The 21683-nt window shown below is 47.1% G+C and overlaps 1 protein-coding gene across 1 annotated transcript in view; it reads left to right on the forward strand.

The window, feature by feature from the left end:
- Nucleotides 1–6297: 6297 nt before the first annotated feature.
- The window catches only part of adgrb3 (adhesion G protein-coupled receptor B3), a 72100-nt gene continuing 56714 nt past the window's right edge, over nt 6298–21683 (forward strand). Inside the window, exons 1-2 of the mRNA XM_063008168.1 lie at nt 6298–6645; nt 7561–8341. Coding sequence (XP_062864238.1) covers nt 7576–8341 — 766 coding nt within the window. The 5' untranslated portion in view covers nt 6298–6645; nt 7561–7575. The remainder of the gene's footprint in view (nt 6646–7560; nt 8342–21683) is intronic.

The following is a 21683-nucleotide window of genomic DNA, read 5'->3' on the forward strand; positions in this document are numbered from 1 at the left end:
AGAGCCTTGATTTGAAATTCGGTTACAAACCCAGAGACATGCAGCACCTGCCAAGAGAATGGAAAACAGAGCGGCCCCGGGGAGGGAGGGGCGGGGGGCTGGACCGCTGTCAGCACCATAAATTTCACAAGGACAGTTAGGGACCGTCTGAAAAGGGACCTAATTGGGAGTGAATTAGGGACTGTCTCATAAGTCACAGCAAAAAGAGTGGGTTAGAGACCGTCTCAAAAGTGATCACATGGGTCGGGTCCCTCAACGTGGATTTCATTGAGGACATAGGGAGTGAGTTAGGGACCATCTAAAAGTGACCACATGGGTTGGGCCCCTCCATGTGGATTTTATTGAGGACAGTTAGGTACCATCTCAAAAGTGACAGCATGGGGAGCGAGTTAGGGACCGTCTCAAAAGTGACCACATGGGTCGGGCCACTCGTCGTGAATTTAATTGAGGACATAGGAAGCGAGTTAGGGATCGTCTTAAAAATGACCGCATAGGGAAATGTAAGTGCGGACCATCTCAAAAATGACCACATAAGGATTAAGTTAGGGACCGTCTCAAAAATGACCGCATGGGAAATGTAAGTAGGGAGCGTCTCAAAAGTGACCACATTGGAAAAAGAGTTAGGGATTGTCTTAAAAGTGACCTAATTAGGAGCAGGTTAGGGACTGTCTCGAAATGACGACATGGAAAGAGAGTTAGGGACCGCCTTAAAGGTGACCACATGAGGATTAAGTTAGGGACCGTCTCAAAAGTGAATTTAATCGAGGGTTGTCCGCTCTGAGTAGGCGAGGGAAGACGGTCCAGGTCGCATAAGCGCATAAACTTTAACCATAAATCAGTAATTTAAAGGAAATGTCAACTGAGGCTGTTCAGGCACAAATTCCCACAGACATACTTCAAAGTCTGGTGCATTATTACATTAATACAACTAATTACCACGTTATTTTAATTAAAAGTAAACATTTTACACTACTTACACGTTTCTGGAGGTAAAACACACATTATTAAACATTATTTAATCGATTACGATCAATTAAAAGTCATAAAACATCAAATTTACACCTTGTTTACATTTCAACACGGACTAAACGACTCAGAAATCGACTCCGCTCGAACGAATCGCTCTTTGGAGTCGAATCACTGATCTGTATTCTAAACTGTGGCAAAGATTCATGATTCGATTGAGTCGATTCACTTACTCGAAGCTTCCACAGAAAGCCTAAGATGCAGGCACGGATACGATTGGCTGAAAGCCTTGACGGACAGCTGTATCGACCAATCAGAACTCCAGAATTTAGCGTTTTTAGCGGAATACGAGCTAAAATGCTAAAAATGCGTATTTTAATACATATTTTTGCATTTATTCACTTTAAGTCAGTTAAATATGACATTAATTATAGAAATACTTTAAAATACTTTTAAACTAGAAAGGATTTAAACATGTTTGGACGTGTTTTTTTTAGTTTTGGTGGTACTGACAGGCTGAATATGGTTAAATCTCCTTAGAAACATTTAAAATGGCCGCCAAAACGTAAACATGTGCAAAATAATAGATTAAATCCCTAATAAAACATAACACATATATAAAATGGACCTTAATTTAAATAAAAGAAGCATCAGCTATAATTTCATGCAGATTTTAATTGTTTTACGATGACAATAAAGCATTTTAATGCTCATTTATTGGAAGCAAATGGTCAGTATGAACGTGAACAGCTTTAAATATTAAAAAATATCACTAATTTATCTTTTTAAGCAATTTGAGGCTAAATTTATTGTTTACATGGACAGAAAGTGGTGGGATTTAACCTGCGATAAATACTCGACCCTAATTATCATAATAATAATAATAAAGCATAAAGTTCAACACCGCTACTACAGAACTACAGTAAACAAAGTCATTTGCATTGGGTTAGCGTTCCTGTTTAGCGCTGAACAGCGAGACGACCCAACGACCTTCGATATGTGGCGGAGAATCATGAAGACCTGAAGGACCTCAAGAACAACGCTGAGGAACGTGAAGGGATGGAACTTCAGCCCAAGCCCAAGGTGGCTTTTACCTATTTGGATCTGCTCGAGGGATCCAGCAGTCAGGAAAGATCTTCAGACGTAAACGAAGATGAGTTTGAACCTTGGTGCTGGCGAAGACTTCTGAGAGAGCCAGACCAATGGATCCTTGATCAAATCAAACCCAGATGCTCTTTTATTTAGGACACATTTTAAGAAGAACCAGTTCCTTGCTTTCGATGGTGGACAGGAGTCCATGACCCGTCCTCTTTTGGTTGGTTGGCCATGACGCTCCAGAAGTCTGACCTCCCACTGGGTGCTACACTCTGGAGCTTCCAAACGCAAATCAAAGCTGCACCGGATTCTCATCTCCACCCCGTCCAAGCCAGGCGAGGACTCATTACCACACAGTCTCACTACAGGAGTTCTCCAGGGATCAATACTTGGTCCGGCCGTGCTCTTCTTTGTAGCCTAAATCACAGGGCTTAGCGAGGCTCCGACTGGCTTTACTTTTTCCTTCGGTTGGAACATCTCATCCAAAGCCAGGACCCACCGCTCAGAACTAATCAAGCGTGCTGAGAAGAACAACTTCAAATTGGATCCCCCCGGTCACCGCGGACTCCCTGACGGCTCGGTGAGGAGCTCGGCGTCGTGGTCTCTTCATGAACCATCGAGCCCAATTTCAGGCCCTGAACAAGTTCAAAAGAAAAACCCAGTCAGTCTAATCAGAACCATAATAATAATAACAATAATAATATAATAATAAATATAATCATAATAATAATAATAAATATAATCATAATAATAATAATAATAACAATAACAATAATAATAATAATAATAATAATAATACCAATAATAATAAATATAATAATAATAAATATAATAATAACAATAATAATAAATATAATAATAATAATAATATAATAACAATAATAATAATAATAATAATAAATATAATAATAATAACAATAATAATAATATAATAACAATAATAATCATAATAATAATAAATATAATAATAATAATAACAATAATATAATAATGATAATATAATAATAATAATAATAATAATATAATAATAATATAATAAAATAATAATGAATAAATATAATAATAATAATAATAATATTAATAATAATAATAATGAATAAATATAATAATAATAATAAATGTAATAATAATAATACAAATAAATGTTATAATAATAATAATAATAAAAAATGTAATAATAATAATAATAAAAATAAATGTAATAATAATAATAATAAATATAATAATAATAATAAATATAATAATAATAATTAATACAATAATAATGATAAATGTAATAATTATAATAATATTAATAATAATAATAATAATAATAATAAAAATAATAATAATAGTAGTAAATATCATACGTTAGGTGTATGTTGTGCCTTTCACAAAACCTAGGTCACTTTACTAAGACTGGTGGTATTAAGTGGTAGTGAGTATGTCTGTGGGAATCGGTGCCCATCCAGTTAATCCCAGAGCTGTTGACTGGGGCTTTGTGCAGGACACTGGAGTTTCATGCTGGTCTAAAGATCAAGAATACAAGCATATGAGGGATCCAAGGGTCTTAGATTTCTCCAAATTCGTCTAAGCTTTCGATAATGTCTTGGACAGTAGACGGTAAATCAGCTAAATTCCACAGTTCTACTCACAAATTGGCGAACCTTGACATTCCTGACACATGCTTCCTATCTCTACTGTATATGAGCTTGGATCCGGCACCTCCCTTCCTCAGACCGGTCGATAGCACCTCTGAGATTCGAACCCCAGATCCCCAGATGTCAGCAGTAGTAAGCTAGCCTTTTTTTTATTCCTTTGCCAGGACAGAGGGACCTCCCGAGCAGGAGATTAGTGGTTTTTAATGGACTACGCAGGACACATGGTGGGGCGAGCGCCACGGTGGTCCATCGCTCCAAAACTGCAATTTGCGAGCGCATTAGTATGGGAAGCGCCGGCCCCGTCGCTCTCCATCACGGGGACCCGACGCCAACACAAAGAGGAAAGTTGGCAGCAGAACAGGACGTCCATCTTGTTCGTCCACCTTTATTCGGTAGCCGATGGTGCTTTCTAGTCTGGCGGAGACCCAAACGTGAGTACAAAAAAATGAAACGGTGCTCGGGCGGCTCCGTCATGAGAGAGTGCCGGCGCTAGAGCGGCCTGCCTGCAGTCCCGGACTTCTCTACACGCCCGTTCCGTGTCCGTCATGGATACAAAGCTCCTCGCACGGGGCGCCAGCAACCCCTGATCCACCGGCCCCGTCGTCCTCCACCGTAACATCCACACCGTGAGTAAATCCCCATAGGCACGATCCAAAAAGTCGTAAACTGGTCCAACCTGTAGGTACAGACACTTTTTTGAACACAGGTCCAACTTTGTGGATCAAAGTGCGGCGCGTCTTTGATCTAAACTAAGATCAAAGATAAAGATCAGAGGTCAGGAGGGTAAAAAAAAGTCCCGTCCTAATAATTAGTGCTCAGAAAAGTCTCCAAACCCCCTAAAATTCTGGAGATGTTGTGAGCTGGGAAACGATCCGGTTGCGCCGTTCGCGTCCTCGTCGGTTTGCGCTCCGTTCGGAGACGTTGTGTCGTTCTCAGAGGAGTCGACTCTTTGAGCCGACTCTTTCGAGCGTCCGCTTTCATTCATTAGTTTGCTTTTATTTAGTCGTCCTGGTCAGGATCACAGCGGGGGCGTTATCCTGAAACGCTGTGCTGAAAATAGACACACACACACACACACACACAGCAAGAACATGCCAAACTCAGGACAGTCGGCGAGGATAGAACCCAAGTCAGCGGGACTGTAATGCTGTGCGCCACCCATTCCACCTGCTGCGCTACACATAGACTCATCTGACTCGTTTGACAAGTTTGTGTTGGTTGCAGAGTCGCGGTGGGTCCGGTTGCGAGAGAGGGAAGCAAGGATCGAACCCAGGAAGCGTGCTGTTGCGCGGCACCAACTTTACCACCTGTATCCATGAATAGACGCGCGTTCCTGTCCCGAAACGCCTCGACCCTGATCGCCTGATTCATGCTTATTTACCCAACGAATCATTAAAGATCAAGGATGAATCGTTCGGGATTCGTAAGAGCGAGTCGACTCGTGGCATGGATCGAACCATGCGTGTTCCTTCCCCCGAAACGCTCTGACCCTGACCGCTTGATTCGTGTTTATTTACCAAACGATTCATCAAGTAAATCAGGGATGAATCGTTCGTGATTCGAAGCAGCGAGTCGACTCGTGACGAGCAAGCACTTGGAAAGGAGGCAAGGATGCAAGGATCGAACCCGCGGCACCTACTCTACCACCTGTATCCATGAATAGACACGCTCTGACCCTGACCGCCTGATTCGTGTTTATTTACCAAACGATTCATCAAGGATGAAAGCAAATCAGGGATGAATCGTTCGTGACTCCCTGACGGCTCGGTGAGGAGCTCGGCGTCGTGGTTTCTTCATGAACCATCGAGCCCAATTTCAGGCCCTGAACAAGTTCAAAAGAAAAACCCAATCAGTCTAATCAGAACCATAATAATAATAACAATAATAATATAATAATAATAATAATAATAATAATAAATATAATAATAATAATAATAATAATAATAACAATAACAATAATAATATAATAATAATAATAATAATAATAATAATAAATATAATAATAATAATAATAATAATAATAACAATAACAATAATAATAATAATAATAATAATACCAATAATAATAAATATAATCATAATAATAAATATAATAATAACAATAATAATAAATATAATAATAATAATAAATATAATAATAATAATATAATAACAATAATAATAATAATAATAAATATAATAATAATAACAATAATAATAATATAATAACAATAATAATCATAATAATAATAAATCTAATAATAATAATAACAATAATATAATAATGATAATATAATAATAATAATAATAATAATAATAATAATATAATAATAATATAAAATAATAATTAATAAATATATCGTTCGTGATTCGAAACAGGGAGTCGACTCAGGGATCGAACCCGCGGCACCTACTTTACCACCTGTATCCATGAACAGACGCGCATTCAGGATGAATCGTTCGGGATTCGAATGAGGAATCGACTCACTGAAAAGATCCGGAATGCCCATGGCAAGCTACTGCAGCTTTCGCGCAGATGAGAGAGCGCTCCTGTCTCTCTCTCTCTCACCCACTAGCGCTCTCTCGCTCTCTCTCTCTCTCTCTCTCCAGCGCGCATCCGCACCATCCAGCAGCAGCGGATCCGCTCTCAACCCGCCGACGCCGCCGACCGACCGACCGACCGACCGAGCGAGCGAGCGAACGACGGAGCGAACGAACGAACCACCGGATCGGCGACGTCTCGTCTCATCGTCGTATTTCGGAGGGGGAATAAAGGGGAACATGAGAGGCGCTGACGCGTCTTGTTGCGCCGGACTCGCGTCGTGGTGTCGAATGTGCGCGATGGGAAATAGACCCTGACCAGGCAGACCAGGCAGTTCTCGGCGTTCCGGAGATTCTAAAAAAAACAAAACAAAGGATGCCCAAGAGGATGTGGGGAAAATAGCCATAGCTTCTGGAGTGTAAGGTACATTATTATTAATATTATTAATTATTCATATTATTATTAGAATTAGCGGGTGCGCAAATCGGCGCATTTCGCCACTTTTTGTGCATTTGGACGTCAGTGTGACGACGCATTACCCGCACTAACAGTCTCACTCACTAGACCGGGGTCTGAGCTGCATTCCCATCCCTTGCTGGTAGCCAAAAAAGAAGTGCCTGTTCGCTGGCAATAATCCCCCCCCCCCCCCCCACTCCCGCTGCCACCTTGCTTGCACATGCGGGAACGAAGGTTCGAACCCGTGTAGTTCATCGGGCTGCGAACGTGACCCCCCCAACCTGATCCGTCCTGTCCGTATTTAGATTTTTGGATGGGTGCGTTTTTTGGTTTGGAGGGGGGGGGGAAGGTGCCGCATTCGAGCCCAGCGAGGCTGAGAGACGAACAGCGTTGGCACGAAGCGCGTGATGTGAAGCGCAACACACACACACACACACACGCACACACGCACACACACACACACACACACACACACACACACACACACGCGCGCTGCTGCAATGGCTGCAGGATTAACGCAACCAGCATCACACACACACACACACACACGCATGTATGAACATGAACGTCTATTCACCGAATAAATCGGCAGCATTTGTAATGCATCAATCTGGCAACCCGCACTGCACATATTAACACATGATATATAAATAATGATTGATTTTATTGCTTATAAAAGGATTTGAACAGGCGTCCAACCCGTGTGGTGCGCATCATTCATGCTAAATATGATTTTTCCCACCAGGAGGAAGTTTTCCCATATTTTTTCAAGCACCCACAAGGTGGCACTGTGCATCCGAACTGATATTAAAATTAAATAATAATAATAATAATAATAATAATAATAATAATAATAAAATAATAACGTTATTTATCCCACAGGCCAAATGACCTAGGATGAAGGCTGTGCGCAACCTCTTGATTTACATATTCTCCACCTACCTGTTGGTCATGCTCGGATGTACCGGCGCCCAAGACTTCTGGTGTTCCACGCTGGTCAAGGGAGTCATCTACGGATCGTACTCGGTGAGCGAGATGTTCCCCAAGAACCTCACCAACTGCACCTGGACGCTGGAGAACCCCGACCCCACCAAGTACAGCATCTACCTGAAGCTCTACACGCGCGAGATGAGCTGCTCCGAGTTCCAGCTGCTGGTGTACCAGTTCGACCACTTCTCGCACGAGAAGATCAGCGAGCTGCTGAAGGTCAACGACTCCGTGCTGTACCTGTGCGACGGCAAGAACCTCCACGTCTTCTTGCACTACGACAAGAACTTCATCCAGATGCGGCGGGTCTTCCCGGACGACGCCCCCGCCAAAAGGGGCGCCGGCGCCGGCTCCTCCGACGACCCCGACGAGAGGTCCGTGGTGGAGTTCGTGGTCCTGAACAAGGCCAGCCCCAGTCAGTTCGGTTGCCAGGTGCTGTGCATGTGGCTGGAGAACTGCCTGAAGGGCGAGAAGGGGACGCCCGAGTCGTGCGGAATAGTCTACTCCAAGTGCACCTGTCCGCAGCACCTGGGCGACGGCGACTCCGAGAGCGTCCTGCTGCTCAGCAACGTGGTGCTGCCCCTGAACCCGCGGACCGAGGGCTGCCTGACGGCGCAGCTGCGCGGCCCGCACGCGTGCAACCTGAGCGCCGAGGTCAAGCGGCCGTCCAAGGAGGGTGAGTATGCCGGACGCCCCGTCGTCCTTGTCTGTCCGCCGCGACTTCGACTGATTTCCGAAGCGTACGTGATTTGTCGACGAGCAGGCTTCGGATGTGTGGGAGGCAAAGCTAGAGGACGTCAGGTTTAGCATGGCTGATTAGCGTTACCCCGAGCTCGGTTAGCATGTGCTAAACTCGGCGGTGGCGAGCGCTTCTCCACAGCTCCTCGTGGACCAGAAGGAGAAAGCGTATGGGTGTCATGGCTGGGTGGGAATGAATATTAGCAGACATCGCGGCGCCGAGGTTCACAGATAACGAGTGACTCGTTAAAGTGTGTGTGTGCGTGTGTGAGCGAGCTAGCGAGCTAGCGCTGTACGGCGGATCAGCCCTCTTGTAGCAGCTCTCTTGGGAGCGAGTGCCAGTTTCCTGATCAGATTCGGATGCAGCCCAGTGCCTCAGAGCTACCGGAGCTACCACACTCAGGGAAGGACCTTCCCTAAACCATTGCTGCCTAGTTGAAAGCCTTGAATTCCCTTATGTTATTGATTTATGCACCCGTTAGCAACACAAAACTGTCGAAAGTCTGTGAAAAACCATCGTTAAAATTGGCGTCCCAATACTTTTGGCTATGCGGGACTTCCCGTCAGCGCGTGCGACATCGAGTCCTTGTTTACTTCCAAAGCCGAAGCGTTCTAGCTAATCGCTAATCACTGCGTCTCGCTGGTCGTACCTTGCATTTTACCGAGCATCCCAAACATTGCTGTATTCGTGCCAAAATGACAAGAAATCGCCGCCCTTCCGCGAATTCCGAGCGTTTTTGGACATTTCCGGAAGGTCTCCGGGGCCGACGCATGTACGAGACCCCGAACTCGGAAAAGAACCCGGTCGTCTCGTCGAATCAGGTGTTTATTTCATGGTTTACTCATTTTACTCTGGAGTAAGTCGCCTCTAAGAGCGATTATTGCAGATTCTCAGCTCCGCCCCAAATTCTCTCGAGGGTTCGATCTCCGGGTCCGAAGGTTCGCACTAGCCGCGGCTTTCCGACGGGTAGCCAAAGTCTCCTCCCTGGCTGGTCGCTCCTTGCTCGCAGAGGAACCCGGGAAGCTCGATTAGACTTGCTAATGCCGTGGCTGGCGCACGAAATCAAAGCGCTTTGAAATGGGGACCGAAAAAAAAACGTACCGTTCTGGCATAATGGGCGATTATGAAGAGGCGGAACGTTAAGCCGGCGGAGCGCGCGTTCGCTGATTGCGTTATTGCTCAGGCGCTGGTTCGTATTTACTGCAACGTAAGGTTGTTGAAAGGTCGCCTACACGGTTCCTGTGTACACCCAGACCCCCCTAGGTTAGGGTCGGGTGCTGCCCCTTGCCCCTTGTATTCGTCGGCGGGGGGTCAGCTGTACCGACTGTACTAGCTGGCATGCAGAAATCTGTCCAGAAGACACCCCTGATTTTACCTCTGGTTTCCCGGGACGTCCCCTGACGGGTTAACGTCCATATGCTGGTTTTTCTCCCTCCGACAAAACCGTCGTTGTAATTAGTCCTGCGAATGGTCGCCCAATCTGCCGGCAGAATCGACAGAAGATCAGGGAATGGGATACGCCGGGAGGTCTGCGCGGACCCTCCGCCGACCTGGTGGAACTCCGGCTCTCATCTGTTGTTCCTGGCAGTCCCGTACCGAGCCCTCGTTCACCTTTTACTCCGGCTGTTGGGACTCGTCGGGGGAACGGGACTGGGTGTAATTTACGAGCAACTGCGGCTGTGTCCCAATCCACATAGCCATTAGTATGTAGTGATGTAGAGGGCCCGGCGTGACCCAGAAACGCTCCCGCCGATTCACTCCAGAACAGAACAGCAGCCACTGAACTGCATTATGCCCACGTGACTACATTGAAGGCGGGGTTACTGCATGTCAGGACTTGTGGAGGGGCACCTGTTGGGTGAGACAGGGAGGGTACAAATGCAACAGGTAGAGTCTGGTAGCGCTGCGCTGACTGCGTTTGGAACAGTTTGGGCAGATGTGTAACAGGTGTACCTCAAGTTGCAGTACTAGAATCATTAAACTTTTTAAAAAACACCAACCTAACAGGTAAATCTGATGAACCCTACTTTACTGGAAGACATCTTACCTCATTGTCCCCGTGACCCCGGGGTAATCCGTGTTCCCACTGATCCCCAGCGCCTCAACAACCCCCGCCATCAGCTCTCTCAGAGCAGCAGCAGCGGCGGGCCCTAACCTCGGGGCGAGGCACGTAGCAACGCCGTCCGACGGGACCGTAATAAATACCGTCTGGGAACTATCGACTGGTTAATGGCTTTGGTTAGCGGCGCTTTCTCGTGGATATACGATTTTAAGACAGCGAAAAGTGCTAATGAGGTGATAATAGAGAGGCATCCCCCCCTCCCCTCCCCACTGCCACCCAAAGGTCACTCTTAAAACGATCGGATGCTAATGGAAAGGGATTTTACATAATGGATTCAAATTTTAAAAGCTCGGCGACCACGATATAACGAGGGAACTCGCGGCTATCGTCCTGCACCGGAGCTGACACCAGGATCTTAAGTCTGGTCCCCATTACTTGGTGTCTACATACTTTTGGACAAACAGCGATCAGCCAAATAATCGTAGAGCACTCATCGATCAGCATATGGAAGTGACGGACTTCGAGTGGTCCGAACAGGGACCAGCCACCTAGCGCCGACAGGTTGCTGGGCGGCCAAGACTCAACGATGCCAGAGGACGTCTGGTACAGACCAACAGTCCGACTGTGCCAGTCAGAGTGCCCATGCAACTCCTGTTTACCCCTGGAACAGGACATCGGAGGTCCCGTTTTCTCCAAGGTCAAGAGGACGATCGGCTGACGTCCGGCTACCGGATACTTGCTTAGAACTCCGGGCTGGACTCACAGTACGCCCCCTGCCGGGAACAACCAAAAGGAATCCTTCATACAGGATTCTTTGTGGTCTGGTCTTTTTTTTACCAGACTACAGTCCTCCCCTGCTGCGCCTTTCTACCCAAAATAGCTCCTTTGATGTTCCCCACGGGATGGTTTCATCTCTCTTCGGTGTCAGATGACTCCGCCCGAGGCCACGCGAGCATGAGACTTGAGATGACCTTAATGATTCTGACAGTTTTTGGAACGTTTTTCGGGCTCAAACTAGGGCAGCGGAAGATTCCATTTTGATCGACGTGGGTCCTTCTGGAACCGTTCCGCTCGGTCCTGCACTTCTCCGGGGAGCACTCGGGGCAACCAGGAATCCTGAGGGCAATTTAGGTCCAGGAACTGGAGCAGTTTTGGATCTGGTAGCCAAAGAGAACCCAAAAAGCAGGAGCTGAACGTGGGATCGAACCTGGTTTGCAGGAGTCGTTTGGTACCAACACTAACTGGGTTCTTTTGAGTTTACCCTGGGGTAAAGAACTTGGGACCCTCTTGGGCGCTCAAGGATCAAAGCTCTGACACCCACTGTACCAACTACGTGAAAGGGAACCCAACACAGTGTTCGGACTCCTGACCATGAGCTTGTCGGACGTCCAGTGTCCAGCCCCCGCTTTGGGATGAACTGGAACATCAGCCATCCATATGTCGCGTAGAGATCACACAGAGGTCGCTGTTTCAACACCGTCTGCTCTTGAAATGGCATCCAAATACTTTCGGCCACACAGCGCAACACTGTCCTTGCTCAGATCTGAAATCCGATTTCATGCTCACCCATTATGATAACGAATGCTAAATGCTAATTCGCGGCTCCGTCCGCGCATGAGTAATGTTCTCTGGCTTTTAGTGGCGGTTTAGCTGACCTCGGGACTCGGCTCCCGGTCCGCTTTGAAGCGGCGGGAAGTGGGAGATAAAAGCGGCGTCATGTGCGTTCATGAGAAGTGCGCGTTATTGTTCGACGCACCGCTCTGAAATGCTAATCAGCTTCATAAACTTCTGACTAACATAAAAAAATGGAAATTTCATTAATGCTAGCAGGAACTGCCGTGAAGCGATGGCGACAGGGTTCGCTGGGACAGCGAGCTAATGTGTCTTAGACCAGGTAACACGGGGTTTATCAGATTAGCTTGTCAGATTTGCGACTAAGCAGCGTTTTTGGAAAACTTTAACGATCCTAGGCTTTAACCTTGAGGTATGCCTATTACACACCTAGCCTAAATTGTTCCAAATGCGAGGTACTCAGAGACCAGGGTCCTTACACAGCATCAAATACTCCGCCCACTTTTGAGTTCCGTCTTTCATCACCCGGCAGACTAGTGGCTGCCGATCGTGCCCTCTAGGGGGCGCAAAACTTACAACTCGTGAACAGTACGAATCTTTTTATGATGATCCAGGCGGTCGTTCCTGATGTGACGGGTGGGACCCACTGTATATTGGTATATGACGCAAGCCTGGGTAGGCACACTACATGGCCAAAAGTATCCGGACACCTTACAACGAGCTAGTCCCAGATTGTGCCTGTGGGAGAGTCAGTCAAAAGAACCCTTGTCAGATCAGGCACTTGACTAACGTTCTAGCCCAGCGCCGACCTGGCCGGGCGCTCAAAAGACACATCTGGAATCTAAGGTCAGGAGGAGCCGCTCTCGGAAATTCCACGTCCGCAACCGTCGCGCAACCGATATCCGGAAAAATCGGGATGCAAGAAGTAACCGCCGTGCTCACGGTCGCCACTGAGAGGTCTTCCTGCTCCTCCGCGTCATTAGTAACTCGATTCCGACTGGTGGAATTGCTCCACCGATCCTCCGGGACGGGTAAATCAAGTTCGGCGACAGTAATAACCGAGCAGGAGGGAATTTAATCCATTAATAATCCAATCCGCCGAAGATAGAGGTGCGACGGCTCGGCGTTCGCCTCGCAGGAGCGTTCGGCGCGCTCGGGCCTTAATAGGACGTGACAGACAGACTGGCGGAGCTCGGTAAATCGCCCGCAGACGTGGAATCCACAGTTGGCTTTGCTTAGTGTGTGTGTGTGCGAAAGTATCAGGACACTACTTTCGATTTTAGAGAAGCTTGTTTCCCCTTCCAGAACAAAGCAGGCTCTGTTTTAGTACGGTCCGGCATCCAAATACTTTCGGTCAGCTAGCGCGAACCTCGTCTGAAGCGCTCGGCGAATGACTCAGGTATTTACAGGAGCATAACCGAGGTGTCGTAGGGTCAAAAGGGTTCCAACAGTCCAGACCTGGTGGTTTGGCACCTTGATGGTTCAGACCGGTCTTCCTAGCTCTTCCGACCGTCCAAGGGCCAAACCACCAGGTCTGGACTGTTGAAAACCTGAAGGAAACCGGACATTTGATGGACGAAGTCACGGTACTCTCTCGACCACGATGCAAATTTCCTTACGAACACCTACCGTCTACGCTACGGAGTACCGGCGTTCCTGGCAGGGTTCCTGGCGAGTTCCTGTGTTTCCCGTAGGAACCTCCACGCATTACGTTTTATATCACGTTTGTTAATCGCAGCGACCCAGTGTTCTCAGCGGGCTCGGAAATACTCGACACCCGGTCGTTAGGAGCCGCCTTCCGGTTAGGGACCGTCTGGTGCCTCACGACTATTAAAAAAACGTCGTAGCTCTGCGTTCTCGCGAGTAATCAAAATGAATATTCGCAGTTTAGCTGGAACCCTTCAAGAAAGGTCACTCGTGGAGCGACTCGGTCCAGATGGGGCGCTAGTCTCTCCAAACTCTGGGCAGAACGACATAAGGACGGTGCTAATTTAGCATCGTTTGTTTGGGTTATATTTGGGACACAGCTGCTCCTTTCCGCCGCTCGGGAGCTGGACTTGCGGTGCCCAACCTGGACGCTCGGGTCTCCCGTGTGACCGTTCGGTTGAGCTGTACGTTTGGTGACCTGGACCATCAGTGGGAGCCAAAAGTCTGAGACCTCCTGTAAAAATGTACCACTCTGTATGACCAGAAGTATTCGGACGCTTCCAAGACGTTCCAATGCATCCCAAAGGTGGTCAATACGGTTGACAATAGGTCAAGACCGTCCAGGTCAGTGGAGTTCCTCCTCACTAGGCTAATCAAGTGGAAAGTGGCACACTTATGCTACGCTATGCTACAAACGTTCAAGCAAAGTGCGTCCACATACCATCGAACAGACAGTTCGAATAGACAAAGTCGACGCCCGCTTCAGAGAGAATGCTTTGCGAATGCTAATCGCATTCTTCTCGTGGCTTTGATTCGCCTAGAGACTCGTAACGAGCAGGAATGCTAACTGGTTCGTATTAGCATTCAGCGCTAATTATGCAGTCAGGCAACTACAGATAGCGTGTCAGCAGGAAGGCCGATTGACCACCGAGGAGTCCTGCAGCACTTGAAGTGGGTGGGAGGTTCCTGCTAGGTTACCGATTACCCAGGTAAACAAGGGACTCGCCCTAGGCGCTAACTCCTAACCGTCACGCTAATAGTCCCGACGGGACCTTAAACCACAGGACTTGGCAGGCGGTCTGAGATTGCTGCTGATCAAGGGTTTAAATCTTGGTGGCACGATCTGTCTTTGGGGGAGTGCACTTAAGCCGGTCCCAAGGGTCGGCACACCAGAGCTGACAGGCGCTTGTAAGGGCCCCTACACGGTCGACGATTGCCGTATCCCTTGTAACTGAGGGATGGTGGGGATCGGTAGTTGACTCTACGACTCTTACGCAGGCGAAGAGAAGCGGTCGGTACCGGACAGGTGTCGGAGGGGGCGTGTGATAGTCCAGGCTCTCCTCAGCCAGGAGTACAGAGGGAGCCAGATGCAAACGGAAGTTCGGGTACGACTAGATTGGGAGGAAATTTGGGGGGAAGGTGCGATCCGGGGTCCCTCGTCCGGACGGCGCTCTAACATCCTGCCGCCCCGGTTCCCTTTGTCACCGACATCATGCCGTACCAGCCGAGCGACACCCTATTCCTCCGTGTTCTTAAGCACGCTGGTCTCCATGGCGACCGTTTCCGCAGGCTAAGCGGAGTGCTCGGTTCGAGGAGGGAGCGAGACGGCGCATTTTAATATTCCACATTTATCTGGCGGCGCGAGAGGGGGGCGTCGATAAGGCGTCTGACAGGGGCGGGTTCAGCTCGCCGGCCATACGGCGTTCCGCGATTTAATCGGTTATTCCGATCCGCGGTTCAGCGTCGGACGTGTTCGCGTCTCACGCTCAGCCGTCTCCGTCTCCGGGCGGCGAGCGAGACCGCGGGCTCAGGTGCGCCCGCTGTTCCACCTCATATCCAGGTTAATGTTCCAATCACTCCAACAGCCGCCGCCGTCATGTTAGTGCATGAAGAGGAGAAGTCATGTGGTTCATTTCACCGTCCTTGCTGCTCCCAATCTGCCGCCTCGCGCGTCCTCGGATTCCTGTTAGCGCATCAAAAAATGCTGTTCACCACTGACCACTTTATTAGGTACACCCTATTATGGCCATCGAGTGTATCAGGTGCAGCAGTGTTCTCTTGCAGTGCTAACTGCAAACCATATAGCTAAACACTGAGACAGGGAACAGATCCCTAACCTATGCTAAGCTAATCTAGAAAGCAGCATGAAATGCTAAGAATCATAAGTACACTAGGATAATCTAGAAGGAATATGAAATGCTAATCCCTACGCTGAATGCTAACCCAACAGCTAAACACTGAGACAAAGAACAATCCCTAAGATATGCTAAGCTAATCTAGAAGACACATGAAATACTAGTGCTAACTGCTAATCTACAAAGATACATGAAATGCTAATCCCTATGCTAATCGCTAACCCTATAGCTAAACACTAAGACAAGGATCAATCCCTAAGCTATGCTAAGCTAATCTAGAAGGAAGATGAAGTGCTAAATCCTAAGCTAATTGCTAACCCTACAGCTAAACACTGAGACAAGGCACAGATCCGTAAAATACGCTGGGCTAATCTAGAAAATACATGAAATGCTAAAAATGCTAAAAGAACAGATCCCTAAAATATGCTAAGCTAATCTACAAAGAAACATGAAATGCTAATCCCTACATTTATTAATAAGCCTATAGCTAAACACTGACACAAGGAACAATCCCTAAGATACGCATATCTAATCTTGAAGATACATAAAATGCTAAAATGCTAAAAATGCTTAAAGAACAGATCCCTAAAATATGCTAAGCTAATCTACAAAGAAACATGAAATGCTAATCCTTACACTAATTGCTAACCCTATAGCTAAACACTGAGGCAAAGAACAATCCCTAAACTATGCTAAGCTAATCTAGAAGGAACATGTAATGCTAATCCCTATGCTAATTGCTAACGCTATAGCTAAACACTTAAATAACCAACAATCCCTGAGCTTTGCTAGGATAATGTAGAAGGATAAGAATCATCCACCGCCCTACCTGGTCAGCGGGGGTCCTACAGTGTGGTGCAGAGCCACTGATGAGCTACAGTCGGTAATTGTATATCCCCTCTTAGCCTGTATCAGCTCGGTGCTGAGTCTGTGCCTACGCTGGACTACGCTTAAGCTCAGGTGAGAAAAATGACTCTAAACATAAGCAGACGGGTTGTGGCGCAGTGGTGGACCGAGTAGCCGGTGTTCCCTTCTGGTCATCACTTCCCCCAGTAAAGCTCTACGTGCTGATTCGTTACCTACAGGACACTCATCAGTGGGTGTGGAGTTGCCAGGGACGAGGTGTACCACGGTGTACCTAGAATAAGGTGGTTGGTGCAGCCACTTCTCCGGCGTCTCTGTGATATTCCGGAGGCCGCGAGCGCTCCGCTCCGACTCCGCTCCGACAGCCTGGCAGGGGACCGGAGGAGCATCTTGGCTGTTGCGGCTCTGTTGCCTCAACAGCGAGGTGCTATAATTGCAGTTTACTTGCTGGGATGGCGGGCCGGCATTGTGCGGTGCCAGCGGGAGCGCGTATGTGCGAGGAAGACGGAGAGGTGTCGCTCTGCTGCTCGGCAGACCACGGTTAGCGGCGGAGGGACAACCAAAAAGCCTTGGTGTTTCCGAGTAAGGGAATAAATGCTCCTTTAGAAGCCGGAGGACTAAGAGCTCGGATCCCTTTCTGCATGGCGACGAGCCCCAAGGTCGGACGCCTGTGGGTGGTCCACGGTGCACACCGGATCAGTCATTTTGATCCCTAATTACATATTATCCTCTTCTATGCAACCTTGTTGGTACCTTGTTGACCCCATTACCCGCGATTTGCGCTACCTGTGAACATTTTGTCCGGCCCCCCGTGGTGCACCGTGCCCTGCTGCGCCCTGCACCTCGCAGAGAAGTAATCCGAATAAAGACTTTAATTATTACGTAGGAACTCTTGACCCTTTTTGGGTTCTGGTGGCACAACGTGACCTGCTCAGTCTTAATATGTCCGAATTGAACACAAGCAATTAAGAGTTGTTCAAGGGTCCAACAGGAGCAACTTTCGGACTTCTGGAACCTGAATAGTAGGCTCTTTAGCACGAACCTTGATGGCGTCCGGAATCGGTTCCAGACCCATAGTTACTTTGGTCGTTAAAGCTCCTAAATGACTGCATCGCCTGTTTTGGATAGTGGTTACTTAGCGGTTCACAGTGTTCCTGCTCCTAATTTGCCCCTGTTCCAACTTTTTTTGGAAGGTACCACAGTCATCAAATTAGCAAACAGCATATAGGGACACCTATGGACGGTATCGAGTCGATATGCTTGTTCTGGGGTCAGGGGGGAGAGCCAAAACATTATGATGTGCTCTCTAAACAGCTCTGACCCCTAGACATGGACTCTCCACTTACCCCTGCAGGCCGTTTGACCCTGGACAGGAGTCAGCATGGGCACTTTGACTGGCACAGAGGGGTAAGTCAGTACCCTCCCTCATCAGACTTGATGTTTTCCCTTTCCACCAAAAAAGCCCTTTTGCGGTGCTGCCTGCGGTGCCGGCTTCGCTCATTTCCCTCATTATTATTCACCGTAGCGCCCCGTGAGTGCCGAACCTTTTCAGAGCTGTCATGCCCGGCGACTGATCGTGATGCCCTCCACCCCTGGTCTCTCGCGCGGAATTACAGGGTTGCTACCTCGGTTCGCCACGATGCTTTGTATAAAAATCACGGAAGGGTGTTTAAACGGAATAAAAGGGTTCGGCTTCAAAAACACCTTCGCGTCTCCAGGTCTGTGAGTCACCGGTTCGGGGACTGAAACCGGATCCGTTGTGGTGTTTTGGTGCAGGGGTTCTAGATGTCCCAGATACCAGGAGTCTCTCTGTTACCTCTTTCTCTAGAGAACTTTTGGGTTTGCAGCTTCCCGGTGGATTGAGTAGCTGGTTTGGTTGCTCCAGAGTTCAGGGGTTCTACTCCCAGACTTCGATAGACTCCTTTTGAGCATTTACCTTTGTTTGGTTTCCCAGAGGCTCTACAGTCCGGTTTATTTATGGTGGACTGTATGGCTCCATCGATAATGCCAAGTCCCCAAGACCCTAGAAGAGCCTTTATGCTCCTCTTGGTGAATCTAGACTCCTAGCCAATAGTAGAACCTTAGGCCTACAGTTCCTTTAGACGTTCATCAGGAAGGAACTTGGTTCGGCCCTCAATATGGAGATCATGGCTCTAAGTGTGGTGATCTGAACCCTTCCAGAACCCTTGGAGCTTCCTTATGGGGCAAAAACAGCTTATCTGAGGAGTCCTACTTGCGTCAGTGTCAGCTTACTCCCTTTCAGAACGTCTTTCAGATTCTTTCGGATTATTTTCTGCTGCCAAAATCCGAACACAATGGTTTAAAAATAGAAGCAGACACTTCGGTGCTTAGAGAGAATCTGGAACGTAACGAAGCTAAGCGTAGGGAATGTTTGGAACTGAGGAACCAGACAGGAACCTTAAGAGGAACCCTTGTTGTGCTCTGTAGGACTCCAGCCAGTGCCTGCACTCTGGTCGACATTCTGCAGACGTGTGCAGAGTTATTCTGCCGACGTACGCGAATGAAACGCAATTAGCATTTCAAACCGTGTGGCGTGGGACTCCCTGTCAACACACTAAAATAGCAGACATATGGAATCCTTTTTTAACGGCGGTTCGCTCACCTGGAGACTCGCTAGAGGACGCGTCCGGTTACGTACTGACCAGAGACTCTCTCAGCCTCAGCAAAATTACCGACACGTGGTGCAGAGCAAATTAAGGAGTCGTAGCGGGTAGCGGGCGGTCCCGTCTGTCCTTTTGTCCTCTTTCCTCGAGCCGGCGATGTTTACTTACAGTTCAAGGCCGGCTGGACCGCTCGGCTGAGACGAATGGCTCCGTCACCCTTATTCCTGCGAAGCTAAATGAGAAGTTATAATGCATGCAATGTGTAGAGCAGACACGGCGCTCTACGCCATCCTACGTACTCCCGAGAGGAAGCTGCCTACCGAGAGTCTTATTCTGAGTCTTCTGTACTGATCCTTGGCGGGTCACTGGGTTTCCAGCCAGACCCTTTGGGTTCAAGTGCCCCAGGTTCAGTTCTGCCAACGCTTACCGTTCCGAGGACAGCTAGTACTCTCTGAAAATATCGTACCGTAGCTACCATATCGTAATTATGAGCTATAGACGGAGAGGATGCAGAGGTAGCTCAGTGGTTAAGGTACTGGACTAGTAATCAAAAGGCAGATTACAAGCTGATAAGTTGCCCCTAGTTGGACCCTTGAGCAAGGCTCTTACCCCTCAATTGCATAGGATCAAGTGTCTGCTACTGCTAATTAGGATTTGTCTCCCAATTTATCGTCGCCAATTAGTCTCCCGCTGCTGTGGACCTTGACGGTGTCCGAGGAGGGTATATCTGCGCTCCCTCCGATGCGTACGTGGTCCATCGACCCCTCCTCATTCACCCGTACCTCCGAGGCCGAGTTTGACTAATTGGCTACACTAAATCAGGAGAAACAGGTAAAAAAAATACATAAATAAGCGTCGGAACGACTCCAGCGTAGCATTTCTTATTTATTTCCAGCGCAGAGCCGTTGACCTAGTTCTTGCCTCGGTCTTGCCGATAAATCAAGCTAAAAGAAATCAAGCTTTTTCACTCTATTAACCGAAAACCGAGCTCTGGCAGATACGTTCACCTTCCCGACTGAACAAATTGGGAAGTGCGATGCTAACTTGACGCCAGCGAGAACGTGGGAGTGAATAATTTTAGCCAGTCTGTATATAAACCTCGTTAAACACGAGCTCCGTTCGGAAGGGGGCCCGGAATGCATGTCGTTTTTATTATTACCATAAAAAATCGGTGCCACCTTTATAAAACCGTTATAAATCAGTTTAGTTTAGTTAGTTTTCTTCGGTAATGAGAGAAAGATTAGTGACGACTGTTAGACTGGTGCTGGATCCTCGTAGTTGGTCGAAGTAGGTACGAAACCAGTACGAGTACAGGTGTTCCTTGTATTAACTGACCGGGTTAGGGTTAGGGTTTGGGTTAGGGTTAGGGTTAAGGTTAGGGTTAGGGGTCAATTGATCTCCAAACATTTGCTTTTCTCGTCCGGTCCATTTCTGACGACTTGACCGAATAGCAGCCCCAGTAAGGGGACATTTTGAAACATCCGCCCCTTCCCAGTAGGCACGAAGATACTCTACATGGTCAAAAGTATGCGGTCTCTCCTTCGGTGCCATCATGTCTTTCCTTGGTGTATTTGGGGTGTTCGGTCGGGGTGTGTTTTATCGAGTGCTTTGCTCTTCTCCACCGCTTCTTTTCCCCTGCACCGGGCGGGGTCATACGCTTTTTGGATGAACCGGGTATGTAGGTCCAATTCGGATGACGAGAGAAGGGTCCCAGTGAACTCCCACCTCCCAAATGATTAAATGCCCTTAGATGACTGTGCGAGTTACCACATGAGGGGGGCGTCAGGCTGTTCCACATGTCCCTCCTGCCCAGGGATTAAAAGTGGCGCTGTATGTAACCCAATCCTGATCGGGACAGAAGCGTTAAACGTAATTTTAGGCAATTTTGGGACGTCCTGTCAGTTAGAGCTGGCGCTGATGCAGTCTGTCTGAATAAATGGGTGGTATTGATTTAATTATTTATTTATTTAATTATTTATTTTTAAAATTATTCATAGATTTATTTGTTTGTTTGTTTAGTTAATTATTTATTTATTTTTATATTTATTTAATTATTTATTTATTAATGTATTTATTTCATGTTTTCATTCATTTGTTTTTTATTTGTTTGTTTTGTATTTGTTTGTTTATTTTCATATTTATTTATTAAGGTATTTATTTATTTATTTTGTCATTTCTTTTATCTATTTATTTATTTAGTTATTTTTTTTTAATTTATTTATAGATTTATTTATTTGTTTATTTTCATATTTATTTTTTAATAATGTATTCATTTCATGTATTTATTCATTTATTTATTTAATTGTTTATTATTTATTGTATGTATTTATTTATTTGTTTGTTTTGTTAATTATTTACTTATTTTTATATTTATT

This window comes from Trichomycterus rosablanca, chromosome 14 (assembly GCF_030014385.1).
Source record: "Trichomycterus rosablanca isolate fTriRos1 chromosome 14, fTriRos1.hap1, whole genome shotgun sequence".
Taxonomy (NCBI): Eukaryota; Metazoa; Chordata; class Actinopteri; order Siluriformes; family Trichomycteridae; genus Trichomycterus; species Trichomycterus rosablanca.